This window comes from Cygnus atratus, chromosome 2, assembly GCF_013377495.2.
Source record: "Cygnus atratus isolate AKBS03 ecotype Queensland, Australia chromosome 2, CAtr_DNAZoo_HiC_assembly, whole genome shotgun sequence".
NCBI lineage: Eukaryota > Metazoa > Chordata > Aves > Anseriformes > Anatidae > Cygnus > Cygnus atratus.
In genome coordinates this window covers 111473116-111500944 of record NC_066363.1, presented here as the reverse complement: position 1 = coordinate 111500944, position 27829 = coordinate 111473116, and the positions used below count along the sequence as shown (strand labels likewise).

General features: G+C 39.0%; 1 protein-coding gene across 5 annotated transcripts in view; it reads right to left on the bottom strand.

Moving 5' to 3' along the window:
• The window catches only part of LAMA3 (laminin subunit alpha 3), a 114623-nt gene that overhangs the window by 4562 nt on the left and 82232 nt on the right, over positions 1 to 27829 (bottom strand). For all 5 annotated transcript variants that reach the window (XM_035564064.2, XM_035564065.2, XM_035564066.2 and 2 more), the window contains 29 exons: positions 27581 to 27661; positions 26025 to 26131; positions 23367 to 23417; positions 21900 to 22051; positions 21265 to 21375; positions 21051 to 21162; positions 20306 to 20473; positions 19025 to 19221; positions 17958 to 18074; positions 17240 to 17394; positions 16093 to 16234; positions 15410 to 15509; positions 14949 to 15065; positions 14686 to 14865; positions 12842 to 12984; positions 11621 to 11797; positions 10070 to 10221; positions 9809 to 9971; positions 9189 to 9322; positions 7750 to 7900; positions 6897 to 7016; positions 6163 to 6287; positions 5685 to 5805; positions 4888 to 5028; positions 4269 to 4399; positions 3249 to 3380; positions 1547 to 1691; positions 1114 to 1277; positions 524 to 713 (listed from right to left, as the gene is read on the bottom strand). In XM_035564064.2, the coding sequence (XP_035419957.1) occupies positions 524 to 713; positions 1114 to 1277; positions 1547 to 1691; positions 3249 to 3380; positions 4269 to 4399; positions 4888 to 5028; positions 5685 to 5805; positions 6163 to 6287; positions 6897 to 7016; positions 7750 to 7900; positions 9189 to 9322; positions 9809 to 9971; positions 10070 to 10221; positions 11621 to 11797; positions 12842 to 12984; positions 14686 to 14865; positions 14949 to 15065; positions 15410 to 15509; positions 16093 to 16234; positions 17240 to 17394; positions 17958 to 18074; positions 19025 to 19221; positions 20306 to 20473; positions 21051 to 21162; positions 21265 to 21375; positions 21900 to 22051; positions 23367 to 23417; positions 26025 to 26131; positions 27581 to 27661 (3979 nt within the window). The remainder of the gene's footprint in view (positions 1 to 523; positions 714 to 1113; positions 1278 to 1546; positions 1692 to 3248; positions 3381 to 4268; positions 4400 to 4887; positions 5029 to 5684; positions 5806 to 6162; positions 6288 to 6896; positions 7017 to 7749; positions 7901 to 9188; positions 9323 to 9808; positions 9972 to 10069; positions 10222 to 11620; positions 11798 to 12841; positions 12985 to 14685; positions 14866 to 14948; positions 15066 to 15409; positions 15510 to 16092; positions 16235 to 17239; positions 17395 to 17957; positions 18075 to 19024; positions 19222 to 20305; positions 20474 to 21050; positions 21163 to 21264; positions 21376 to 21899; positions 22052 to 23366; positions 23418 to 26024; positions 26132 to 27580; positions 27662 to 27829) is intronic.

Below are 27829 nucleotides of genomic sequence, written 5' to 3'. Positions count from 1 at the left end.
AGAGTGTATTTTTCAGGCTGGTCTGAAACTAGCCAAAGTAGCAAGGGAAGTGGATAAATAAAATACTTGCATCAAATACCAAGATGGTTTGAAAACAAGTAGCATCTCGCACACCAACCATTCTGACTGTCAGGGACCCAAATTCTGGCCACCTTTGCTACAGCCTGTGAATGGAGTAATTCCATGCTTTCTGTGTGCATGTGACAGAAATCAGAATACTGCCTTTATTCTGTATCTTAATGATCCCTTAGTGGTATTTTTTTCTTTAACTTAAGCACCGTGTTGTTGAAATATTTAAACTGAAAATAACATGCTGGGACTATCGGTCTCTGTAAGCTCTCTCATAACAGACACCTGTCAACCACATGAGCTTTCAAGCATATGAATTAACTTCAGATGGCCAAAAGGAACAATTTCATTTTTTTCCTTCCCTGTCTCTGCCTAATAACTTAAAAGTTCAATAGGCCATGCGTGCTGAATGCTTGCCATGGTTTCACCATGGTTCCTGTGCCATAATACTTACAGTGTGCCATTGCCCATCATTGTATTTAGTACTGGTTTTGATTTTGAATCGTTTTCCTCCAGAACTAAGTGTAAAGACAAAATGTCCTTTTGAAATGTGGAGAGATATATAAGAATTCTCAGACGTTTCCTCCATGAAAATTATTAAACCTCTTGATGATCGAGTCCGTATATCTACAGAAAAATGTAACCTGTAGGGGAAAGTAAGCATATTCATGCATAGGTCTCTTTTGTTAGATGTTGTATTCTTTCTGTTCTCCAGAAAAATGGCAGTGAAACTCAAATTTGTGAAATGCAGAATAGGGTTTGGGTGGAGCCCCAGTGTTCTGCATTTTCTGCATTTCTGAATATGAATGAAGGTTTACGTATTCAGGCTTAGCAGTTGTCATCAATATACTCTGTAGCTGTCTACCACATCCGTCAATCTACGCAGTTTGGGAAGATATTAACAAAGGGAAAAAAATCCTGAACATTTATAACCATTCTTCTCTTGTATCCAAAAGCATAAGCAGGAAAAAAAATCCTAGCTTTTAGCACCCAAAGATTCAATCAGCTTTGAAGATGCAAATATTAGGATTACATTTGTATTACCTGTCTGTAGGTGAAGGTGGAGAAAACGTGTAGGATATAAAACTGTTGGGGGTGTTTCCAAGGAGATACGCTTCACTGTTGGCATTTAACCAAGTTGATAAAGTGTGGTTTTGCTGGTCATGCTGCACGTTATAATCTGCCAGATGATCAACGTATTTTTCATTCTGTAAGATAGAATTGAAACTTTTACAGAAGGTAAAAGAATAATTCAATCTACACGTTTAAAAATTCCCACCTGAGGCAGTCAACACCCTTCTCTAAATGACAGAAGTAGTTGTCATTCTGGAGCAGGTATGCATTTAGCATGGAACTTCAACACAGAAAGAACATGCTTCAGATGTGAGATGACAGTTACACCTGGTTCTACAAACCATGGCCATGCAGACAAATACGCATCAATATGGAGCGAAGATGACAGTAAAAATAGGCATACCTTGAGCATCTTAAACCTGAGTGGATTTTTGAATTCTTTCAGCAGCATTGGTTCAAGGTTCTCATGTTGGTGGCAAGCTCCAAGGGATACACCACTCTTTTCAGTATGACGAATAAGATTTTGAACCTCGGGGAGCTGATCTGTCCTAGAATGAAGAAAACAGTAAGTGCTGTGACAGAGCATGCCTTTTCTCTAGCACAATCAACAATGCACTGTAAAACTGTTCTATACAAAATGGATTTCCCAGTGACCTGATGTTAAAGTACCAATTTTCAGTTTTTGATGGAAAATGTATTACATTCAACACTGCAAATTCACATTTGTCCTGATTCTGGCCTTTTCCTTTTAGCTTTGGAAAAAAAAAGAAAGAAAAAAGAAAAAAAAACAACAACAAACCCACAAACCACAAAAAAATGATGTTTTATTCTCATCTCTTCTAAACAAAGTCTTTTGTGCTCTACTGTTAAAAAAAAATACCATTGAAAAAAGGGGGAAAAGCGGCAGCAGCCTTGATTGAATAAAATTTCTGGATCAGGCTACAAAACTTTTCTGGTTAATGTATGCATAGCCAGTGGCAGATCAAGAAAAAATGGAAACATCAGGTCCTGTTAGCTCAATCACTCACCTCCCCCGTAAGTACGGCATTCTAATCAGATCTGTTAGCAGTAAACCTCATCACAACTCAATATGCAGTTCTGGGATTATAGTCAAATTATCAGAAAGACAGTCAACACCAATTTCCTTCGTGTATAAAGAATAATATTAAGTAATACTATCATTCTGTAGGTGATACAGAGCACCTTCAATGAGTAAATTACAAAACACTTCACAACTGAGAAAAAGCAATGGAGCTCCTTGCCTATGGTTTTCTATGAGAAGAGTGGTAGGGTTGGGAGCAGAAATTGAACTTCAGTTTTAGTCTAGTTCTCCATTCACTTAACTAGCTACAATATCAACTCTCCATCCATGTTGTAATAAAAGCAATTCTCCAGATTTGGCTTCTGATGGGGAGGTTAATATGCAGGTTACTTCATTGTCTTACACTATTTTAAAAGAATATATAATCAAAATATGCCTTTTTTTTCCTGTAAACTCTATACTTGTATAAATATTAATCAAAACTTAGCTAAAACAAAGCCACAGTGGTAGATCACTTGTGACTGAAGGAATGCTTTTCTTAAAGAACATTTTTACATCACATTTCTCTCCTAAATTTTGCCTGTAAGGTATCTCTAATACTGAAAAACACAAGTGAAAAAGAGAAACATAAATCAGACATCTGATTTTTATACACATACTCTCATTTGCTTGTGTAACTGGTTTGGTTCTGCCAGCAAGCTTTGCTCACTTCACTACCAGGCACCCTGTTTAAGCTATAAAGATACAATCTAGCAGATTTTTTTGGATGCCTTGTTGGGACACTTCCAATTCACTATGTCGAGTTTATTCTTTGATTAAGAGACTACTAAATGGGTATGATTCAGACTAAAATTCCATTACATCTGAACAACAGATTTAATTGCAACTTGATACCATATGTAATCCGTCTGGATAAAAGAATATTTTGGAGCAGGAAAGTTATGCATTCATGAAGGTTTTACACGTAGAAAAAAAAGCAATTAAGGAAAAATCATTTTTAATGTGATTAAAGAAGGATAACAAGCTAAAATGCATGAAACTAAAATCCTTCTAGGCCAAATACCTTTTTATAAAGATGTTTGAGATGCATCCTTCAAAATCATCTCCACCAAATATTATAGGCTGCATTGATATCTGTGATCTTGAAGAGTCAACTAATATTGATGCAGGCTTATCATCAACCAGTAGACTTACTCTGAAACAAGGTGAGAAAAATGAGCATGAAATCTAAAGAAATACATTTATGAATTTGAATGAAATATATTATTAAAAAAAGAAACATTTGACAGCTGTGTTTTTTCATTAGCTTGTAATTACACTACAGCTTCGTTAGCTTACTCTTAGCATTTTTTAGGTATGTGCTTATACTGAATTCCACTTCTGTGAAATTAACTCTGCTTTTCAGTGGTAGGTATTGAGTAAGTGTTGCCTCTAGCTATTCAGTTCTACAGTGAAATCCCGATCCAATTGAAATTCATAAAAATATGTTATTGACAGCTATGGGACAGGATTGCATCTGTTGTGTCAACATAGTGCACTTAACACATTAGCAACAGTTAGTACAGATAAGATTAAAAGTTATAATTACCCAGAGTTATAGACAATCATTCAAAAAACTTTCCTCTTTAATTAGCATTTATTTCATTTTATGTGTTGCCCAGAAATCAATAGGATTTAGGAGTTTTCTGGTAAATTGTTCTTTCTGATATCTACATAACAGATCACTATTGAAAAAAACAGATGCGATATTAGCTTCTTCTCTGAATCCTTAACCACTTATCTTAGATAGATTTATAACTTAGTGACATACATAAAGGCTATGGGAAGGGGAAGAACTCCATACCCACAGCGTGACAAATAGACAAAACTCACACAGTGTGTGAGATATGCATAGTGATGTACAGCTGAAACATTACAGGTACTGACATACATTTCCCATAGACCAAAAATCTCCTTTTACTTTATTATTTCAGTATCCTCTGCTAGCACAGAGGATATCTGCGTACCCAAAGAACAAGTTACACAAATTTTTAAGCTTTTGCCAAGCACAACATAAAAGAATCAGATGAAAGACTGAACTCACCTGTTGGCTCTTCTTATTACTGTCACATAATGCATTAACCCATCTTCATATGTCTTGTTTAGAGAGAGCTCCTTCTCTCCCATCTTTGCAAATACAAAGCCAGGACTCAGAAAGACGGTAAGAATATCAGGCTAAAAAAGAATTGCACAATATGAGCCTTAATGCAGGTGCCTTTAGTTCTCCCTGTGTTATTGCCATTAATATAGTTCCCTGTGGTCTCTTGTGGAAATTTTCTGAGACTACAACTGCATTTATCTGTCATCTAGAGGGCCCGTTTTTCCTCAGAAATTTTCCCCAGACAACTGTATTAGGCAACAGTTATCTTACTGGGACGGTGGTGGTGTGGTGCATAAGCTACTCTGCAGAATGCTCAAGGTTAAAGATCAGTTTCTCACGAAACTAATTGTTGGCTGAGTGAAGAAATGCCAGGATGAGTTTCTCTGGCCTATGACATGCAAGATGGCATGCTCTAAAGATGGTTATAGTAGCTGTTTCTTGCCTTAAAATACAGGCATCTATGTGAGACTTGTTTGTGATGCCAAACTGACAAAGTCACAGACAAACATTCTAATCAAGAAATAAAAACAATTACATATTGTAAGTTGAACATGTTTCATACCCTTAGATTGTAATTTAAGAGTGTTCCAGTCGATGCCATTGTGCGAAAGCCAAAGCCAACTTGGAAATCTTGGGGAAATGGGAAACCCTCCGCGCTCAGGCTCAGCGTGCCCTTCTTGGAGAAAGATGCAGATCTGATGAGCTGAAAGAGATGATAATACTTTCAGTGATTTTCCTTCTAATTTGAAGAAATGACAGTATGGACCAATAACTGCCCTGCTCAACGTAATTGTGACCAACTCCAGTCCAAACCAAACATAGGGAAAACTGCACGTACAAAATTTCAGTACAGAACAGACTGACTGAATTGGTTTCATTAGCATTAACTAACTCTGATGCGAGAAGCTCTACAGGGAGATGAGGCCTGCTGAGCATAACGCATTGTTCGTCTCTACTGTTTGCAGGATGGTTTTGAAAGTTTTCACTTTGAGAAACAGTTGAGAGGTGATTTAATCATGAAGCATAAGCACCTCGACAAGAATAAAGATCCTGAGTAGTATTAAATATTCTGGCCTAATTAACAACAGCAACTGGAAGTCAACAAATCTACATGGTAAATATGAATTCTTAATTGTACCCTGTGTTAATTAAGAGGGTGGACTATGTGCTGGAGCAAATTATCGCAGTAGGGGTGGAGCCTCCTTTCTTTCATCTTCATACTAAACTCAGCTTCTTTCATTATCATCACATGTAACCAAACCTAATTTTTGACCTAAGAAAAATGTAACATCCAGGTTTTACAGACAAAATAGAATCTATGAACTCTAGCAAACGTTTTAAAATACCACTCTTAGTTACCTTCCAGTCATCTGAACATTTCTTGCTGACACCAACAGTCTCATCAAAAACAAAAGATGCAGTCTTAGGGTTTTTCACATTCTTCATGCAGCCCCGGAATGGAGGTGTGGTTATATTAAATCTGGTTTCAGGGAATGGAAGGAAAAAGAGTTTGGTGGTCTGATATTTCAAAGCACACACCACTATAATAGCCAGTAAATGTTGACAATATAATAAATAGAAAAAAAAACAACCACAAGAGCAACCTTTATTGAACAAACATACTTCATGCTGATCAAACCTGTTCTTAAGGGCACACTCAAATGAAGAACCCACCATTAGCCAAAAATCACAGATTACAATCATATATTATACACTGTCTCTTTGCATATCGTGTAAGATACACAATACAGAGTGAAAGAAATTGCCTAAGGAAAGAATTTAGATGGGGTTACCACACAAAGCCTATTATACTACAGTCTTTTTTATAGCTACTCACTGTTTCCGCAGAGAAGATGGAATTCCGCCTAGATAGTACTTAGTGAAACTGAAGGTTTTTATGTTGGCTTTAATATCATAGCTGATGTAAACCATATTCTTGCTTCGGACAAGCAACATGCTAATCTGAAATATGTGAATAATGAGAATTACTTTGCTTAATAGAAACAAAAATTATTAAGCACATTACACTCAGAGCAAGATTTAGCAGATTACACTGAGAGAGCAGGACACAGAATTGTTTTTCCTCCTCCTGTGTACTAGTGCTTTAAATTCATAGTAACAGTAGTAGTTCAAAGGTACTTTAAAAATTTAGGCACTTAGCCAAAGCCAATGCCTAAGGAAAATGCTTTGCTATTCAAATACAAGGTGAGGTTTTATTTTTCTTAGGAAGATTGTCCTAGAAATACACTTCACCTAACATTCAAACATTGCCTTCTATTTGCAGTTGAAGATTCAGGAGCTGCTGCCTCCTACAAAGACTAGGTCAGTCAGCTGACTGGAGGTGACTTGACCCAGTACAGCATAAGGACTTTTTCCAGCAGTCACTGCTACCTACACTATTTAAACGGAAATTCAGGGAGGGGAAAAGGGAGAATGAATCAATATCAAAGGTTTTAATGACATCTGGATGACTACTAAGTAGATGTTTAGTTAGAAGCTAGCAGGACGTTTAGTTTCAGCTAACGTGTATTTCTACAAATAATGATCACTTAATTATTTAAAATGACTTACTTGTTTATATGTTCCATCATTTAAAGTTGCATTGCGTTCTATTTGTTTTGGAGGCTCAGAGTCAATTTTGTATCTAAAAACTAGATGGCCATCTTTAATGAGCACACTGATGAACTGATCCTGTGGTAAGAATAAAAAACACACAAATTGACCAACATTTCATATATATTTCAGTGTCACGTGAATTATTTTAATCAACCTATCTAGTTGTTCCAGTATTATGCCAAGGAAAAAGATAAAACAAAGCAGACTAAAACTTATAAGAATAACTGTAATTAAAAGCTCTTATAAACAGACCTAGTATCAGCTCAAGATATATTCCTCAAATCTCTGAAGGACTTATTCTCATTTCAAGATGTTTACTGACTCTTTACAGCACTGAGAAATTACAAGACAATGTCATAGTGATCTCAAATATTCTTATAATATTAATAGATAAGCAGTATCACTGCTGTTCTGAGCAGCTTTTACAGGTTTAAGTCACCATGGTGTAAGTCACTATGTCACTTTCTAAATTCTGGCTTACTCTAGATTTGAGAAAAATGCACTTCCGCTTTTGGAGGATTTCAGTACTTCAAAACTGGTTTGATTCAAATGACACTCTCCCTGCACCCCGCAACCCCAAATCCTTTGCATTGACTAACGGAGGAACTACGTAACGATTTTCAGTCAGAGTGAGTATTCAGCAGCCATTAAACACACAGATGAATCTACTCATCTGCTATATGGACAAAAACAACAGTTTTAAGAAATTTCACTGCAGTTATTACTAAATCTAATATGTTTTCGAGTGACTGAAGTTCTTAAAAAATTTCTGGGACCCTTAAACAGGCAGAAGCATTCCAAGAATTACCTCATTTGCTGCAAAAAATATTATGCCTTCATCTGAAGTAGTCTGAATTGTCTGCTCGTAACGTATTGACACGTTTGCATTTGTTTCTTTGTATGTGACACTGGCATAACCAGTGCCTTCAAAGTAGTTTTGGTCAGACTCTTCTTTGTATCTGTAATAATTCAATGTCACAGGTATGAATATACGAGAATAAAAACTACTACCATATGGACTTACTATCATTCATGTTTTAAGAAAGATTAAGTTAAGGTGTTTAGTACAGGGCCACTGACAGTGTCAAATTCTGATCTAACCCAAGTAAAAAATAAACCTTTCACTGGCTTCTATTGGTTTTGTATATGGTCTCCAGAGAGGAAAAGACTGATTTTAAATAATTAGTGGTTGATTTTCTGCACTTAATTTAATATTTCTCCTATAGAGGAGATGTATTCATTAGCCCAATGATTGTGTCTGGGTATTAATCATAGAATGATTTGGGTAGGAAAGGACCTTAAAGCTCACCTAATTCCAACCCCCCTGCCATAGGCAGGGACACCTCCCACCAGCCCAGGTGGCCCAAAGCCCCATCCAGCCTGGCCTTGAACACCTCCAGGGATGGGGCATCCACAGCTTCTCTGGGCAGCCTGTGCCAGTGCCTCACCACCCTCGGAGTAAAGGTACTTCCTAATGTCTAATCTAAATCTACCCTCCTTTAATTTAAAGCCATTCCTTCTTGTCTATCATTACACTCCCTGACAAAGAGTCCCTCCCCAGCTTTCCCGTAGGCCTTCTATTAGTACTGGAAGACCACTGTCAGGTGTCCCTGGAGCTTTCTCTTCTCCAGACAGAACCACCCCAACTCCCTCAGCCTGTCTTCATAGGAGAGGTGCTCCAGCCCTTTGATCATCCTCGTGGCCTTTCTCTGGACTTGTTCTAATAGGTTTATGTCTTTCTTGAACTGGGGACCCCAGAGCTGAATGCAGTGCTCCAGGTAGGGTCTCAGAAGAGCAGAGCAGAGGAGGAGAATCACTTTCCTCAACCTGCTGGCAATGTTTCTTTTGATGCAGCCCAGGATACGGTTGGCTTCCTGGGCTGCAAGCACACATTGCTGGCTCATGGTGAGCTTCTTGTCAACCAACACCCCCAAGTCCTTCTCCCTAGAACTGCTCTCAATCCATTCTCCACCCCGCCTGTATTTGTGCTTGGAATTGCCCCAACCCAGGTGCAAGACCCTGTAAGACCTTGTAACATTTAAATTGTTGGCCAGTGGACTGAGATTGCTACAGATGTCAATTACGCCAACACTGACAATTTTCTCTAGAATGTGTATTAGTGACCAAGATTTAGAAGAAAAAAAAAATCATTGGTTTAGCTACAGAGCTTATTCTTCTTGTGAAGAGGCAAAAAAAATGTAACGATAAAATCACAGAACCATGAATCACTCTGAGTCTATATCATACCTTCTGCAGGGTTGCACTTCAGTGGTATTGAGATTAAATGTCCTCTTAAAGTTGTAAAGGCTGATAATATTTTCATTTAGGTTGTCTAATTCAATGCAGCCTTCATAATGAGGATAGTCCAGACTACGTGGAGGCTGCAAAATAGTGTCATTAAAAAACATCCTGTCAACACCAGCTGACAAAATTTTACATTGACATGTAACGGCTAGGATCTATTCCAAATATCAGTAAAATGCAGAATGTGATATTCTAATGTCAAAGAATTATTACATCTTTGGATATAATATCTAAGCCACCTAATAACACCCCAGGAGTAATGAAGCACAATTTAAAGCAGAATCATACAGGTGGATTGGGAATAGTACTTAGCAGGGTTAGACAGATTTCATGGCATCCTTGACAGATGAAAAAAACCATCATTCTCTGCTTTGAGCTCTAGCATACTGCAAGCCAGGCAGCTTCTGTAGGAAGAAGCATTTCCTTGCGTTCAGTTTATTCCTGCTAGCATGGTTAAACTTTTATACAGCCTTAGAAAGACTATTATTTCCAACTTTTATTTGTAAGGACAACAGAATGATTAATATGGAAATCTCTTTAAAAGAATAAGTGACTCTTTGTACCCTAAAATCTGGTGGGTATCCTCCGACATAAAAGACAACACTGCTGGGATCAAGATCTAGGAGAGTGTCTATGCCTTCACTGCTCATAGTCAAAGGACTTTCAAACTCTGGAGAAGTTGATGTTGCTGCTTTGATGTAATTCAGCTTTACGTACTGGTAGATCCTGAAACCATAACAGACAGACAAAATATCATATCACACTAATAAAAGATAATCTTTGCAGATCTGGGAAAAGATTGTTGTGTGCTGTGGGTCTTATACCTTTCAAGCTTAACTTGATCCATGATGGCTTCCTCAGTGTTGCTTTCAATCACCAATGGCTGCACAGCTATTTCTGCTTCATAGTCTCCCAGGTTATAGACACAAGTAAGGTGACCATTTTTTACAGCCATACCAATATAGTCCTTGGAAGCCTAAGAACAGCAAAGCATAAATAAACGATTAATGTTAATGAAGGTACAATACAGCCGCACTTCCTCAGGGACGTCATCATACCGTGAATGAGTCACAAGCCATTCACCTACCTAGTGATGAGAATTGTTATTAAGTTTATCAGTTCTGTTTCTGGGAATAATAAATAGTTTGGAGAAAAAGAGGCTAGCAGGTGACCTCATCACTCTCTACAACTTCCCAAGGAGGGGAAATGGACAAAGACGTGCTGATCTCTTCTCACTGGTAACCAATGATAGGACATGTGGGAGTCCACCAAGCTGTGCTAGGGAAGGTTCACACCAGACTTCAGGAAAAATTTCTTTACTGTGAGGATGCTCAAACACTGGAACAGGCTTCCTAGAAAGGTGATTGATGCTCTGTGCCTGTCGGTGTTCAAGAGGCATTTGGATAATGCCCTTAATAATACATTTTAACTTTTGTTTAGCCCTCAAGCGGTCAGGCAGGTAGACTTGGTGACCTTTGTAGGTCCCTTCTATTCTATTCTATTCTAATTGTAGTCATATATGTTGCACTGATTCAGTAAGTATAGTTATAAATTAACTGAAGAGTCACGCATGACTTTTTATGTTTATAACATTAATAGTTAAAATACTTTCCAGTGTTGTAATATCTTCCAGCTAAAGCCATGATGCATTTACTAAAAATTTAGACACAACACTTGTGAAGTAGAAAAGATGTTAGGAACAACACTCAGTCAATATTCAGTTCATACCGAGGTGACTGGAAGCTGTCAACAGGTATCCTGGCCAGGCATTCAGGGGATAAAAAGGTGAAAGCCAGTTTAGCATAACTACTTTAAAACAGCTTTCTATGTACGCATGGGACCCGCTACAGATACAGCTGCTGTCAGATAACAAGACTCAAAAATACGTAGTTAGGAATCTCATGCAGGAAAATTTTTAAATGATGGTGCTTGAGCAAGCATGAACGCAGAAGCAGCTCTGTATTACTCTGCATATTCAGAAGAGAAAGAAATTAATGGCTGAATCAATCACTTTTTAAACTAACAGAGAAACTCACAGTTACTAATATTATGATAAGAGTCAAAGATCTGAAGCAGGAGTATGGCCAAGTTTGTGCTGACTGCTGCAGAAACTGACAGTTTTGACAGGACTGTATGATGATATCCATGACTCAGAAATAAATTCTAAAGGAGCAAAACAGCAAAATATCAAAGGGCAAAGCAGTCAGTCTATACTTCACAAAACACTTATTCCATCACATAATGGCAATTAAAAAAAAAAAAAAAAGGGGGCTATCAGTAGCTATAAACTTCAGTCAAAATAAATCCTCTCCCATCTGTTTCTCAAAGCATGTCACCAGTTCTAAAAATCAGATTAAATCTCAAAATATACCTACATCTTTATTACCCAGGTACAGGACAAACTTATTTGATGCCCTCTGAGGGATGTCTGATCTTTTCTGAGGTCTTTGGAGGAAGAAAGAAAGTGAAGTATAGGCTTTCAAATCTTCAAGGTTGCTTGGAGGTCGAACCTCTACACCGGAGCTGCCATTGAACCTCATAGGAATAGCAACCTATTAAGAAAAACAAAATTCACCACTTAAAAAGTGTTTGTTGCTACTACTTGTTTCATTGTCTAGTAGATTTCTTAGAAATTAAACACACAACCTGGTCATGTTGCAGCCATCAGTTACTGCAGATGTGGACTGTGATCCTACCAAACAATATAACTAGGAAACAGAATGCATGATACTGTATTCTGTATTGTCAACGCTTATGACTTAACACAGCACTTTCTTATTCCAGACATTAATTAATCAAACTTTACTTCGCCTCTTTCAAGTAATTGTTACCTTCACTACATGTAATAGGAAGGATGTGCTCTGCAGCTGTAAAGAGCAGGCTTATGAATTATTCAGATGTCTACATATATATCTTGATGCTTCAGTTAGCTGGACTTGACTGTTGGAAATTATAATGCACCTCTACTAATAATAAAGGCATATCCTATTCCTGCTATTTACATCATGGTCACACATTCTTCTTATTCATTGTAAGGACTGTATGCTAGTTGGGATCACCTCAGGGATGCATCTACTGCCAACCGAGACCATATTATCCCCTTGATACTACTACTACAACTACAGCAGTTGCTTAAATGGAGAAAGAGCATTCTAATAAGATGTTAGTAGCTGATGGAGACACAAAAGCCCAGGGCTGCACAATTTTTTTTTTTTTTTTTTTTTTGAAGTGCCAGTGTTCCACTGAGTGGAGATCCCTGCCTCTAAGCTGCAGAACTGACTCTGCCTCTACCGCCAAAGTCACCACAATGTTACTTGGAAGTGTAAAGGCTATTGAACAAATAAGATGTGAAAGGTGACCTGGAAAAAAGCACTACAGGAGAAGGATGGAGCTGGATGCTACTGTATCCACCCGTTCTTATGTATGAATTATGCTTCCCATAATCACAGTTACTTTAAGTGCTGGGTGGTGCTTTTGAATTAAATTTATATCTGGTCTTTCATATTTTAACACAATTATTTATAAAGAGAAAGAGGAACAGAAACACTGCTGTGTGTCCAAATCACTACGGTCAAGTATGATTGTTCAGGACAGACCTTATTTGCAGCATCTCTTGCCTGCTGAATCAGTTCTCTTATGCGGTTGACGTTCTCAGAGATGTTGCTTATTGGCATTAGCTGTTGGTTGATGCTCTCAATCTTGCTGAACAGATCTGGAAGCTGGTTTGTCAATTTTTTAACTGTAACGAAAAAAAAAAACATTATTGAAGGTAGAATGGGGGAGAAAAACATGCAGATGTATGAGATATGACTACACCATTATCGAAAAAGCAGTAGTGTGATGACAGAACTGTTTTCATTAGTCCACTATATGAGGGAACGGAAGCCAGCAGTTTATACAGAGGTTATGTACTCAGAGAATTTGTGACCAAGGGTATTTGTGGAAGCGGACAGAATCAGTATTTCCAAAAACATATTAAATAAATTCAGGTCTACCAAAAAATAAAAATAAAAAATCTAACCAAACCAAACAAATGCCAACACCAAAAAAAACCAAAAACCACTAAATAGAACAGACAAGGATGTGCCCTCTAGCCTTATTATCCAGTGACTGTGGATGCTAGGAGAGGAAAAGAATAACAGACAGAAGAAAAGGGTCAGGCTTATGTGTGTTCCCTGAATAGCATCTCCTGCTGCCACTGTTAGAGAGTGAATACTGGAGTAGACAGACTGTTGGCTTGACCTACTGAGATGTATCTTACATTCTTGTGTGAGTGTTGATAGTCCTCAGAATTCAATAGTGAGCCTTGCAGTGTTTGACCAGGTTTATTTCAAGAGTAAAGAAGATACTATGAGAATCCCAACTTATATTAAAAAGCAGAGTAAAGAAGTGTTTACTGATGTTCAGACTGAACCTCCTGTATTTCAGTTTGTGCCCACTGCCTCTTCTAGCACTGTGCACCAGGCACCACTGAAAAGAGCTTGGCTCCATCTTCTTGGCACCCTCCCTACAGGTATTTATAGATATTGATGACGCACCCCCCGCCCCCGGCTTTCTGTTCTCCAGACTGAACAGTCCCAGCTCTCTCAGCCCTTCCGCATAGGAGATATGCTCCAGACCCATTATCATTTTCATGGCCCTTCACTGGACTCTCTCCAGTATGTCCAGGTCTCTCTTGCAACAAGGAGCCCAGAACTGGACCCAGCACTCCAGGGGTGGCCTCACCAGGGCTGAGCAGAGGGGAAGGATCACCACCTCCCTCCTGCTGGCAATGCTCTGCCTAATGCAGCCCAGGTTACCACTAGCCCACTAGCCTTCTTTGCTGCACAGGCATGCTGCTGGCTCATGCTCAACTTGGCATCCACCAGGACCCCAGGTCCTTTTCTGCAGAGCTGCATTCCAGCTGGGTGGCCCCCAGCATGTCCTGGTGCTTGGGGTTGATCCTCCCCCGGTGCAGGACTTTGCACTTCCCCTTGTCAAACTTCATGAAGTTCCTGTCAGCCCATTTCTCCAGACTGTTGTCATCCCTCTGGATGGCAGGACAATCCTTCTGGCATAACAGCCACTCTGCCCAGTTTTGTGTCGTCAGCAAAATTGCTGAGGGCACATTCTATCCCATCATCTAGATCATTAATGAAGATGTTAAACAGCATCGGAACCAGTATTGACCACTGGTGCACACCAGTAATTACTGTCCTTCAAGTCTTCTTTCCTCAGTCACGGTATTTTTTCACACATACTACAGGATAGCCTGAATCACTTTCTGCAGTTCCTGTCCCTTTCAACTGGCAATAAAAAGAGCTCAGAATACTAGCTTAGGCATCTAGATGCCTAGCTTCTAGATGAATAAAATTCCTTCTGCAAAATGACCACATTCACCTAGCAGTGACTTGGCAGGTATTGAAGAGCAAGCACCTGCAATAGAAAACAGAACACTTACCTGAATTGTTTGCCTCTGTCAGAGCTTTATTGAAGCCAGCACTCTGTGTGCTTCCATAGGTAGTCTTGATTTTTTCCACATCTGTTTTAATTGGGAGCAGTTCACTCAGTACATTAGTTGTGACATCCTTGGCACTTTTTACCATGTCCTTTGCACTAGTGATGATGTTGCCGATGTCATCTGAAACGCACACAAACGCATGTGCAGATTCTTATAGTAACAGGGGAAAGAAGCAAAACAGAAGCGATGAGCAAGTAACTGACCTCTGTTTATCCCATTGAGATCATTCTGAAGAGCGATGAGATCAATTTGTAGTGTATTCTTCTTTCCGTCAGCAACACCAAGTCTTTGCTTCATGTCTTCAAGGGTTGGACCAATAGCTGCAAAACAGTGAATATCCTCTATGAATTTTATACAGAAATACCACCGATCTGTTGGATGGGTGGTGTGGCAGCACTAGTCTGCACTGTTACAGTGCTCATGCTACTGATGAGGTTTGAATGAACTGTAAAACAAGTGCAAGGATAAAGATTTGTTGGACAGGTGTACAGCAGAGGCAAGAAATCCACTCTCTCACCTTTTTCCTATTGAAAATAACCATCACAAGATGTCCCATGGTAATGGAACTAACCTCTCCCTACTAAATATGTGCTAAAGAGCTTTGCTGAACTGTGAAGACTTGTGGTTCAATGAAAGCTTCTACAATCACTTTCTTTCTCGGTACCTTTTAATTTCCCTTCAGTCTCCTGTGCTTGATTCAACAGTGCACTGCTCTCAGCTTTTAACTTTGCAGCTTTTCCTGACAGGTCTTCTCTCTTCACAGTCTGGTAATAGAAGCATAGTATTGTAAGATTGCTTTAACATTACTTTAAGATTGATTTAACACTAAAATTTAAAGAGTAAAAGGGATAGCCCAATCCAGTTTAAAAGTCAGCTAGGGCAAGACTTCATGCAAAACGCAACACTTAAACAACAATTATTAAGATTAAAGTGTGATGCAGTCTTGGCCTTTAGCAAACTTTTGATATGTTTTTGGACATTAGGCAGAAATTACTAGCACATAGCTCTTAGATGCTGCTCTGCTGAAGAGCTCATGGGCATTACTAGTAGAAAGTAAAAGAATAGCTGAAATCACCCCCGGTGATGCCTCATGCATATCTCTTCATTTTGCGCTGAAATGAACAAGAAGCATTCAGATGGACAGCCTCATCAGAAAGGCAGTAACCAGCCTGTTTAGTGCTGAAATAAGACTAACACATGAACAAGAAGAATAGCAGCTTCTTTATACAAAGGCCACAGACAAATACCACATGCCAAGACACAAAGCTTTTTGATTCTGGTGCCTCTCTGATAGTAAAAACATATATACCTAGCTGTACCATTATTTGGCTGCGTATGGGTACTTACTGACAAAGCTGAGTCAGCTGCGGTCCCAGCTTTATTGGCTGCTTCTTCTGCTGCTTTGATGGCATTAATAATATTGTCATAGGCAGTAGAAGCTTCCACAGCACAGCCTACCAACTCATCCTTCCTGGCGTTGTTCTTTATTCTGTAGGAAACAGGGTGAAAAATGCAGCATTCTGCAAAGACTGTGGACTATTAGAAGCATTCTGAATAGACCTGAACTCCTTTTTTTCTAATTAATGCCTATATAGAATTTTTTTTTTTTTACTTTGATTTCAAAATAGAGGATGATCAATAAGAAATATTCGTCAGAAATTGGGATGAGTTCAGGTACCAGGAAAAATACAACTGTGGACCTCCAAGCAGTCTATAACTGATTCAGATAGCAAGAATTCCCCAAGGCGCAAGGCCAATAATCCACCTCCACCACAGCCCCCCAAATATAGTTTAGTTCAGAGGAATTCAGAGAACTGCAGTTCCAGATAACCTATGCCTGCTCCAGTGTTCTGCAGAAGTGGTAGATGGCATACATGATGGAGCAAATACAAGACCACTTCCGCTTTTGCCCAAGAACTGGTGCAGTAGCTCTGGAATCAGAAATAGACAAAATCTCTTATACCCACGCCCTGTGAGCTATGCAACTGCCCAATATTAGCTGCCTTCTGTTTGTGACAACACTGTCTTCTTAACTGAAAAAGATAAACTGAAAATTAATAGAAAATTAACGAAAGTGTTTTTTACCAAGAAGTTTCCAGCCGCATTAAGTATTTTGGAATTTAACTTTGACATCAAAAGGTATCACTGAGTATGAATACTGGAAAAAACACTACAAAAATATACTCTAAACATCTACCTGCTCTCTACATGAGGACTCTCTCTCTTGATTATAAAAAGTTAACAAAATGCTAGTACAGTAATATAATACTGGGTGATCCCAGGGCTGGAGAAAAAAAAAAATCAGGAAAAATACAGGAAGACCTGGCTTGGGGGAAAAAAAAGAGAAGACAACATCTGTACATCATGAAGAAGCAGAAAAAGTGATTTTTTTTTCTAATTTTACAAATGGTCATAGAAGTAAGAGGACAGACAGATCTTTGCAACTGTGGACATTATGTATAAAAAGTACTCATTTACAGAAACAGTAACGTACTCTTCCAGTTGTTTTGCCAAGTCTTGTAAAGATTTGGCATGTTCCTCAGCTCTCACCACCAAAGGTTCTTTGCTTGCTGATAAGGAGTGATTTGTCAGCTTTTCATTCATATCCTTCCTTGCTCCATCAAGCTGAGCAGCCAGGGTTTCATACTCCTACGGGTTCATAGAGAAAAATTTTATATGTATTCATGCATGTTTGATTTTGTCCTTGTCATCTTCAGTGTTACATATACCTCACACCTGAGGAAACCAAGGGGAAAAATAACCCTTTCCAACTTCAGAGTTTGTTGGAAACAATTGTTAGCCGTCACACTCTGTTTTTACATAATGGATACAGAAGCACAAAAACTGCCATACTAAGTCCAAACAAAGGTGTCTCTAGCCAACTATTCTTTCTCTGACAGGGGAGAAAAGTAATTGCCTAGAAAGAAATACAAGAGTAGCACAGTCACAGCATTTCTCACAGATATTGTCCCAAGCTTCAGATACCTGCAATTGAGAGTTCCTCAGATATGTAACAACCCTCAATGAGGTGCTTTTCCAGAAACTTGTCCAGGCAGGCTCCTCTTGGACCCACGATGGGCTGAGATCCTTCCTTTTTTGTGAAGCTCAGCTAAGCCTCACATCCTAGCCACTGAGCTATGCTACCATAACAATGACAGCAAAGTATCTTTTTTTTTTTTTTTTCAATCGTAACCTAAACAGGTTAACTATACCTCTTTGCTTTTCTGCAATAATCCCAGCATACTGTTAGCTTGAGTCAAGGAAGATCGGGCAGAGCTCAAAATATCCAAGACACTGTTCTGTTGTTCATTTGTCTCCTCAATCCGTTTCTGAGGAAAAATAAAAGATGAGTAATGTGTGATTGGTTTAAAAATAAGAAGCAAGAAGAATCATATTTACCTAATCTAAAGTGCAGTAGGAATTACCAAAGGTACCATTGCTGTGTTAATTAGGTGCCTGTAACGTTTAGGATCTAAATGCTATCCTACTGATTAGAACAGTGAGAAAACTCAGCAGTTTGCACTAGTATAGCACAGCTCATCAAGACAGCCAAGTAGGAGGCTACAGTAGTTCAGTTCTTAGTACTCAGACAAAATGAAAGTAGTATGGGTCAATTAGATGACCTGACAGGGCAGACCATCTAAGGGTTTCTTCTCACAAACTTGGAAACTTTGAAAACAGCTCCCAGATGACTACTCTGATCTTTTCTGTTCTCCCAAAGGCAGAAATAAAAGCTTTACAACATCCCTTCTTCTGTAGATCTCACTAGAAAGGGAGCTTGAAAAATGAAGCAGAGTTCAGGGATAACAGCTGTTTCTTGTCACCTTTTTCATCAGACCTCAAAAGCAGTTCTGTAGACATAATCCCAAATAATTTAACAGTATTGCACGTGTTATTTCTCTGATCTTTCATGGTTGTTAGAGTGAATTACTTTAAGGAACTTACTATGGGAAGTATCAGAACCAGGGATTTAATCTAGAATAGGTAACAAAAAGACTAGTGGTAGCTAAAGAAAACGGCCATGTAGAGATTCTTTCTGCCTTCTCATCAGAGATATGTCCTTTTCACTCTGTTCTTGTCACATGAAAAGGTCACAAGTGGGAGTAGACTACATTTATACCAGACCCTACATACATACATCATAAGATAGAAAGAGAACTTGAAGAAAGTCTAAGAGACTTAGTTAAGTGCTACTTGGCTTTGCAAGGTCAAAAGCAGCAAGCGAAAGCACTTCTTATCTCCTGAGATTTAACTTTCTTCTCCCGAACCCCAACATTACCTTAATATCTTCCAATAGAACTCCATTTTCACTGTTCAAGTTTTCAGCTTGTTTGGTTTGTGCTGTCGCCTCATTCAGAGCTTCACGAAGGTCAGTGAGTTTGGATTCAAATTCATTCAATGAATCCCTCACAATTTTAACAAGCCCATGATTTTCTTGGTGGTACTTTTGTAGTTCATTCTTGACACGCTCCAGTACTGCATTATCAGGACCAGAAAGAAAAGTTTTGTTCAAAGAAGGCAGCAACAGGACCAAACCTCCTTCAAAACATCCTGACATTTAGGATTAGAAAGCTGTGGTTGTATGAATTACTATAGCAAAGATGCTATTCAGCATCTCATTGGATCAAATCTGCTCACAAATTTATTGCTGCAGACACAGAGCACAGATAAAGATGTACTTGACTATTTCGAAATTAAATAAGGATGAAGATGATCTTCTGCAAATACTGAATTGTTTTATTTTTCAATATGAAACTAACATGATCTCATCACCAATTTCATCTACAATGCAGACATCTACATCTAAGCTAGTCATCAAATCTTCCTCTATAATCAGCAGAGTTACAGACACATTTCATTTCACAGAAGGTAGTAACATAAAAAGGTGAAATGTATCACACTTTTACGAATGTCCATTTCACTGCCTACATGATAGGATACTGAAGAGTTACTGAAAGGAAGGTATCAAAGTCCAAAGTTAGGGGAAATTAGTATCACTCATATGGTCTTTCACACTTCTCAACCACATTGTTAAGGAGATAAACTTGTGACCTTGCTATCCTTGCGGTCATTAATACAAGGTTTATGAATGTGTCAGCCAAATACAAAGAAAACATAAAACGGAGTGCACCTAGTACATAAAAGAACAGAAAACTAGCACTATTCTCATATGGTCTGACCCACGTGCTACACCAACAGATTCTTAAAATCTGTTATTAAATTACGAGTGTAATTTCTCTAAAATAGCTGCACATATCGTAGCCTATGTATTATAATAAATAGAAGCACTAAGTATGCATGATTGGCTACATCTTTATTTTACTGAGATTCACCTGGCTATTAAAGAAGGCTTTGCCCCAGCTTAACTGAATTTCTTCGTAACACAGTAAAAACACCTTTAAATCCCCCCCAGAACTACCACTCTGATTTTGACTAACAGCTGCTACAAATCCCAGCGATATACTGCAAAATCCTACTCTTCATCCCAAACAATCAATAATGCTACAGATTTAAGATCAATCTTTCTAGAAAGTAAGAAGCTGAGAGAACAAGCCCTTACACAGCTGAGCTTCCTTTCTCTCCTTCACTGCATCTGCTTGCAGTTGGCTAAAGTTGCGGTTTCGCATCTCTGTCATCATTTGTTGAGCTTCAGCCAGTTCTTTGGCAGCATCACCCAAGGGCAAATTGTTACCTTCTGCATTTGTACCAGCTATTTGTTCCAAAAGGACTGAAAAAAAAAAAAAAAAGTATTGTCAAATTCAAACAGAGGATGCACTTAAATGTATGCAAAAGATTCAAATGACAGGTCTAGTCTCTTCTGAAAAAGCATGCCTATTCCCGAATTCTTTAATGAAGTAGATCCATTTAGCACTGATTGTATTAAGCTAAAAGATATCCCATGTCACATGCCCAAAGTTAGCAAGATGACATTAGGAATGAAATTTGTCCCAAATGACCAAACTCACAACAATTATTTTAAGCTTCTAATTTAAAAATCCCTATGATAGCAACTGAGTTTGAAGTCAGGCTGAAGTCAGAACAGTTAATTAAGTGCTCTAAATTTCCCTCTGGTAAAGCTTTTCTGTACCTATTCACTCTAAAGACAAGGTACGCTCCTAAGTTAGCATTATGTATTAGATTCCTGATAGGAAGAATGAATTCCACAGAAGTTAAGACAGCTATGTCTTAACTTCTGATTTTATGAAGCTGCTTTCTAAAAAGAATCTCTCATGCTTAATTAAGAATATTGCAAATAAACTGAACAGATTCATAAAACATATTATGGAGCTAGAAACTATTTTTACCTTGTATATTATTGACAACTATTTGTATTCTTGAAACCAAATCCTTTCCTTTCTGATGAGTTTGGCCAAAATTATTAAAGAGCATCTCAGCTGCTTTATAGTTCACTTCAGCCTAGCAAGGGAAAAAAGTAATTAGAGTAAAAATGCCTAGATACAGCAAACAAATAATATTTAGTCAAGAGATGTGTACTTTTAAATTAATTTGGTAAGTCACCTTTTCCTGGAGAGCACTGATGTCGTGATTTAGCTTACTGAATTCTTTCTCCAATTCATCTGCCTTTGAACCCTGATTACGAACGACAGAACGGTAATTGTTCAATAAGACCTGAAAAAAAGCAAACAAAAAAAATATATCCAATAAATCACCCAGACACAGGAGATAATGAGTAAAGATTCAATGTGCCAGATCTTTGTGGAGGTAAATAAAGGCAGCCTTACTGATACGAAAGCTGGCCAATTGCTGCCCAAAAGCTGGGCTTTTGTTTCTGTGAGCACTGCAACTGCTATTCCAACTGAAGAAAATTCCTTTAGAATAATTTTGGTATTGTTAATTTGAAATTTTTAACCTCAAGGATGAGCTTTTCATGGTGAGCAAGCCTCAGGAAAAAAAAAAAAAAAAACAGACAAACAACAGCGATACTGATTCTCTTTCACAGCACTACATGGAACCGATAACTTTCTTCCAAAAGGTGCTGTGGATTCAGTATTTCAGTGCTGTCAGGATTCAGTATTTGACATTAAAAGTTCATGCATGTTTCCTTGCAAATTGATAAAAAGATTGGATAAATTTCTAGGTTCAGCTCTTATCTGCTTAATCTGAGATCAACTTTTCTGTTTACTTTACAGTACCTTTAAGTCTTTAATGCGCATTTCCAAACGTCTCATTTGCTCCAGCGTGTTGGTATCCGCACGGACATTCTGCAGCTGAGACTTAATCAGCTGAAGTTCATCACCTATTGTGCTCAAATCCTTCAGCAATGTAATTACACAGCTATCGCATGCTAAAGGGACAATGAGGAAAGGGAAACAATACATATTATTGATAGTAGTGAATAGAACATTTCACTGAGCACGTTAATAAATGAGATGCAATGGAAATTCTTTGATGCTTGTCACCTGGTGCTTCCATAAAGAACAAAGACAACAACAAAACCCACAGTATTAAGAAAAGTGATCAAACCCAGAAAAGAGGAGAATGCCCCATCTGCATCTGGCTAGTTGACCTCCTGTCATTTTTGCCAAGTGTTCGGTTGATTCTTTGCTTTTAAGAGATTCATTACAGGACACCACTATTCCTTTTTAAACTCTGTTGCTCTTAAATGAGCTACCTGTATATAGCCAAAGCCTGCGGGCAGCAATCTAAGTTTAGTTCTGTTTTGCTACTGTATTCAGTTTATGTGGCAAGGGCTCGGTAGCAGAGTAGGGCTGCAGGAGTGGCCTCTGTGAGCAGAGCCCAGAAGCTGCCCCGTGTCAGATCAGAGCCAGCTCCAGACGGCTCCAAAAGGGACCTGCCACTGGCCAGAGCCAAGCCAGTGAGAGATGCTGGTTGGGCCTCTCGGATTTAAAAAAGGGAAAAAACTGCTGTGCAATAGCAGCTGGGAGACAGGAGTGAGAAGCAGCCCTGCAGAGCCCAAGGTCAGTGCAGGAGGTGCTCCAGGGCCCAGAGCAGAAGTTCCCCTGCGGCCTGTGGAGAGGCCCCTGGTGGAGCAGGCTGTCCCCCTGCAGCCCATGGGTCCCACATGGAGCAGATCTCCACGCTGCAGCCCCCCCGTGGAGGAGCCCCCGCTGGAGCAGGGAGATGTGGCCTGGGGGAGGCTGCGGCCCATGGAGAGCCCCCGCAGGAGCAGGCCCCGGGCCAGAGCTGCAGCCCGTGGAGAGGAGCCCACGCAGGAGCAGTTCAGGAAGGATGGCCTCCCATGGGAGGGACCCCCACACTGGAGCAGGGGCAGAATGACTGGAGCGGTGGAGATGAAGCTTTAGGGACTGACTGCAGGCCCTCTTCCCTGTTCCCCTGCGCCTCTTGCAGGGAGGCGGTAAAAGAAGAGAGATGGGGATGGGGGAGAAGGTGTTTTTAGTTTGCTTTTAGTTTCTCACTGTTCTAGTCTGCTAGTTGTAAGCAATAAATTATATTAATCTCCCTATGCTGAGTCTGTTTTGCCCATGACGTTAACTGGTGAGTGATCTCCCTGTTCTTATCTCAACCCCTGAGACCTTTCCATCGTATTTCACCCCCTTTTCCTTTGGGGAGGGAGAGTGAGAGCATGACTGTGGTGGAGTTCAGCTGCCCAACAGAGTAAAAACATCACAGTTACTTACAGTCACAATCTTCATGGGGATCCACATCTTTTGGTTCATTGTTAAAACATTCTGAAATTAGAAGACAATCATCAGTAACCAAAGATTTCTCATGGAAATGCTACTACTGCATTTTTATCTTCACTTGTCTTAGCTGGCAGCTATTAAAACACTGTACTGTCCTTTCATAAATCCATGTCCACTGTGAATGAACGAGAACATCTGGGAGGCTTGAGTATGCTAAAAAATTCAGCTCTCACCTATACCTTGATGAGATGAATGCTTTTTTCATCCATCAAAAGAAATTAACTGTAACCCCAAATATATGCTACTTGTATAGCAGCAGGAGGCTCTCATACCTCAAAGTGTGATTAATGTATTCCTAGAATTTGCCTAGAATAACAACACTGTGATTGGAGCCAAGACTATGTTGCCTTCTAGTTAAACCATTTTACCCAGGACATAGATTTAAAACACCTATCTACTGTAGCATCCACGTTCAAACCACAGATTCTAATTCACACAAGGATGTCTCACCCACTAGGTACTGAGAGACATTTATGACCTTCCTTTACACCTGTTCCAGCTTGTTTGATTAAGGGATTAATCAGGCTTTAGAGAAACCCAGATTGTATGCATGGAAGGAGGCACTGTGTATCACCCAAGGCACGGTGCCTGGGCCGTAGTTACAGGTGATGTACAACAAACATTGCCCTCAGACTTTCCAACAAGCTAGCACAAGCAACTGCCGGTCCAGTGCACTGTTTAATTTGTTTGTTTTACAAACCCCATTACAAGAAGCTTGACACTTTCCAGATGTATGTAGGATTTCAACCCAGGATCCTAATTTCTAGGAGGCAGGATTGGAACTGGCTCCTAAAAATGTCTTTATATAGGACAGGAATCTCCCTGCCTTGGTGTCCATATCTCTTTTACAGATCTGGTCCTATTGGCTACTGCAAAACTCCCAGTGCTGCCAGCTCCTGTTGAAAATGAGAACGGTTGTGGACATCATCTACACTGAATTAAAAGGACGCACTCAGCATAGGCTGCTGCTGCCCAGAGTAAACAACAGCTTGCAACTACGAGAGGCTGCAGTGATAAAATTGGACCTGAAATTTAACAGCAGCATGAAACAGCCTGGAACAAAATGCCCAGCTGTGCCATTTCCTTTGGCACTTACACATTAAATCATCGGAAAGTTAAACAAGATTGGTGGTGAACACTGATGCCAAAAAGAAGACAAGTCACAAAGAATATATTTGTAAGAGAACGAAGGAAATTATTCTGGATGAAATAAATGTGCGGTTCTGCTGTTGTATAACTCAAGCTAACACCAGACACATTTCAGCTGTTGCCATGAAGTACCAATTAAATAAAACTATTATTACAGCTTGTGCACAAACAACATCAGCCAAGAAATGATGAAATGAGTAAATCTGGCCAAGTGCCGAACATCATGCACATAGAAACCTGCTAGAACATGCTGTGCTGACGATCGCAGAGGGTTTTATTGCTAATGTGGACAAAGAGAGGGCTGATCAGAATATCTAGCTGAAGACAAACTGAAAACAAACTGGCTTGTTGAATTTTGCCCTACGGATTAGTTTGTCCTAGCAAACTCTTGCTTCAAAAAGAAAATAGTGATAAAACATCAAACACTGCTTGGATCTGTTCCATGTTAAGAATAAAAATAATAAAGATGTATTACTTCAATGATGAAATACAAAATGAGAACTGCTTATTGAAAAAATGCACCAGGTGCCAACAGCAGTTCACATCACTTGCTGTTTTTCTAATCTCTGCGACCAAAGAGAAGGTGATCCTTGCAGTCATTTGAATGCAGTATGAACAGCAGTGCAGAGAAATTAATAGTATGGAAATATTAGAAGTTACTAGTTTGACACTTCACTAACGTGTCAGAAGGAAAAGATGCCTACAGGGAAAGAAAAGTATAATTTTACTGGGGAATGAAAACACAGAAGAATCAAGGTCCTTTTCAAGTGCAGTGGCCTACATGTTTCTGAATAGAAATGAATATTTCATCTCAAGAGACTCAGGTGAATCAAGGTAAAGCCAGTCTAAGCAATGTAGGATCAGACCCTTTACTTCAGAATGGTAATTGATAAAGTGAATGTATAGCTATGGCATAACATTACTGTAAGAGCTTAGTAATGGTGGAGTATATGTGATTGATACTGGGAAAATCAAGGATGCCCCAAATTGCATATAGGTGTATAGCAGGATTTATAAAACAGCCTTCTGAGTCAGTACCACTGCAAACAGTTAACTGGGATGCCTAAGATGGCAGTGCCTGATGCAGACGCTGAAGATGTCGCTAATCTGTCCCAGATACATTTAAAAAAGACATATTATGAATGCTCTGTAAGATCTGTTTCGTAAGTCTATAACACAGAGTTGCAAGATCCGACTTAAACATGTCGGAAGAGGAATCATAATGCATCTAAATACATGCCTGTGAAACTGAAAAACAAAATAAAATAAATATTACTTATGAAGGGAAATACTTGAAAAAAATGTCTCAAAAGGATCAACTCGATACTCAGGAAAGCCCTTCTTTTGCTCTAGATGTCTTCTTTGGTTCAACTTAGATAAGTACGTTCCTTCTCTGCTTCCCAGAAAGAAAACAACACTCCATATCCATAGGCTCTTACATACCTCCAGTCAGGCGGTCACAGCTAGCCAGCTGTCCATTATTATTACAACTACATTTCTGACAGTAGCCTCCGTATTTTTGTGGATTTCCAAAATATCCTGGAGCACAACTAGATAAAGAGATACAAATATTTTTTTTCATTAAATGTTTGAACCCACTTTTGTCAAACATCCTTTCACTTGACAAAACAAAACAAAACAATTTAAAAACCCATTCAGTTCTACTCCTGAATAAAACCTTCAGGAACTTTTGATTTCATGTTTTGACTTACACCCATTTTGTCTATTTTTGGTTTACAGTATGCTCTGTACTATGTTAAAAATATCTTTCCCAGTACAGCAGAAATTTTTCTAAAAACAGAAGAACTCCCACAATGCTCATACAAGAATTATTCAGTTAATGTGTAAAAATACAATGCACACAAATACACGCATAAACAGAGAATTTTACAAGACTTAACCAAGACAACCACATCATTTTGGTCTGTGATCCCACCAGAACTCACATATTAACTAGGATCATACTGCAAGCACACACTGAGTTTTCAAACAGCAGTGGCACTGAACGTTACCACCCTTCTCTGGGTGATATTTCCTCTTGCCATCTGTCAACAAAACAGTTCTGCATGAGTGCTCCCTGACTATTTTATTATTTTATAGGTAAAATACATTATCTGGACTGGCTGACTAACAATCATAAAAGTCATCCTGCTGTAAGATCTATCGGGGTAATAATGTGTAATCTAGAGACCATAAGGAGGAGCTGAGGTATGCTAGATCTAAAAGAGAAAACCTATCTTTAACCTACAGCTTAGATGTCAAAGGTAACAGTTGTGAAGTACAAGAGAATGTACTACTATTGGAGGTACAGTCTTCAGGAGAGACATCATGACTCATTTGCCTCAGGTTTACAAATCAGACAACTGCTCTCAATTATGCTTAAATTCCTCCTGGATTTGAACCTCAATGAAATTGTTTCCTCTTCCTGCCTTAAATTACTTTGCTGTACCTCTTTCATTTTGCCAAACTGTTGTAATGTTGTTCCAGCAAAAGAGATGGCTTCAGTATTGTGTTTGTAAACTCCACCTGTGGAGCACATCAGAATGATTTGGGATGAAGGGTATGGTGTTAAATGTTACATGGTTGCTACTAGAAACTAATTAAGAGCACCAAAGCACCATCGAGTACACTGGAAGAAATGGTAAAATGTTTTCAATTGGAACAGGGACAAAGTAAGTAGGAGCTTTTATTATCAGAAAGTGAAATATAAGACAACACACAGGGCACTTCTGCAAAGAGGCTGACACTTCTCCTTTTGGTAAAAACTGTGTATTCACTGAACAGGCTGTGGAAAATGGTTTACATTTCTTCAGGGAGTGTTGGGTTTATATCTGGCATTATACTGTAGCACCATGCTATAGCAGCTGTTCATAGAAATAGATACTCCTTAAGCGCTTGCGTATTATTAATATTCATACATTGACATACTATATAATGCAGACATACCTCCTTTTATGGTGCCTCTCAAAGACCTTGGTCTTCAGTATCAAGTCACTTACCGTTCACAGCGAACTCCAGTATAGCCTTCTTTGCAGAGACACTGAACTTCCTCACCATTTGCCACGCAGCCAGTTGCAAATCTTTGAGAAGAAATCAAAATATTTTTGTGAATACATAATCAAATACATTTTACACTCCAGAAGCTAAACTCACTTAAATGACTTTCTGACTTAAAAGTTTTATACCACCAATTAAATTCTCAGCTAATTTAATTGCCAATAAACAAGTGCTGCAACTAATTCTTTACA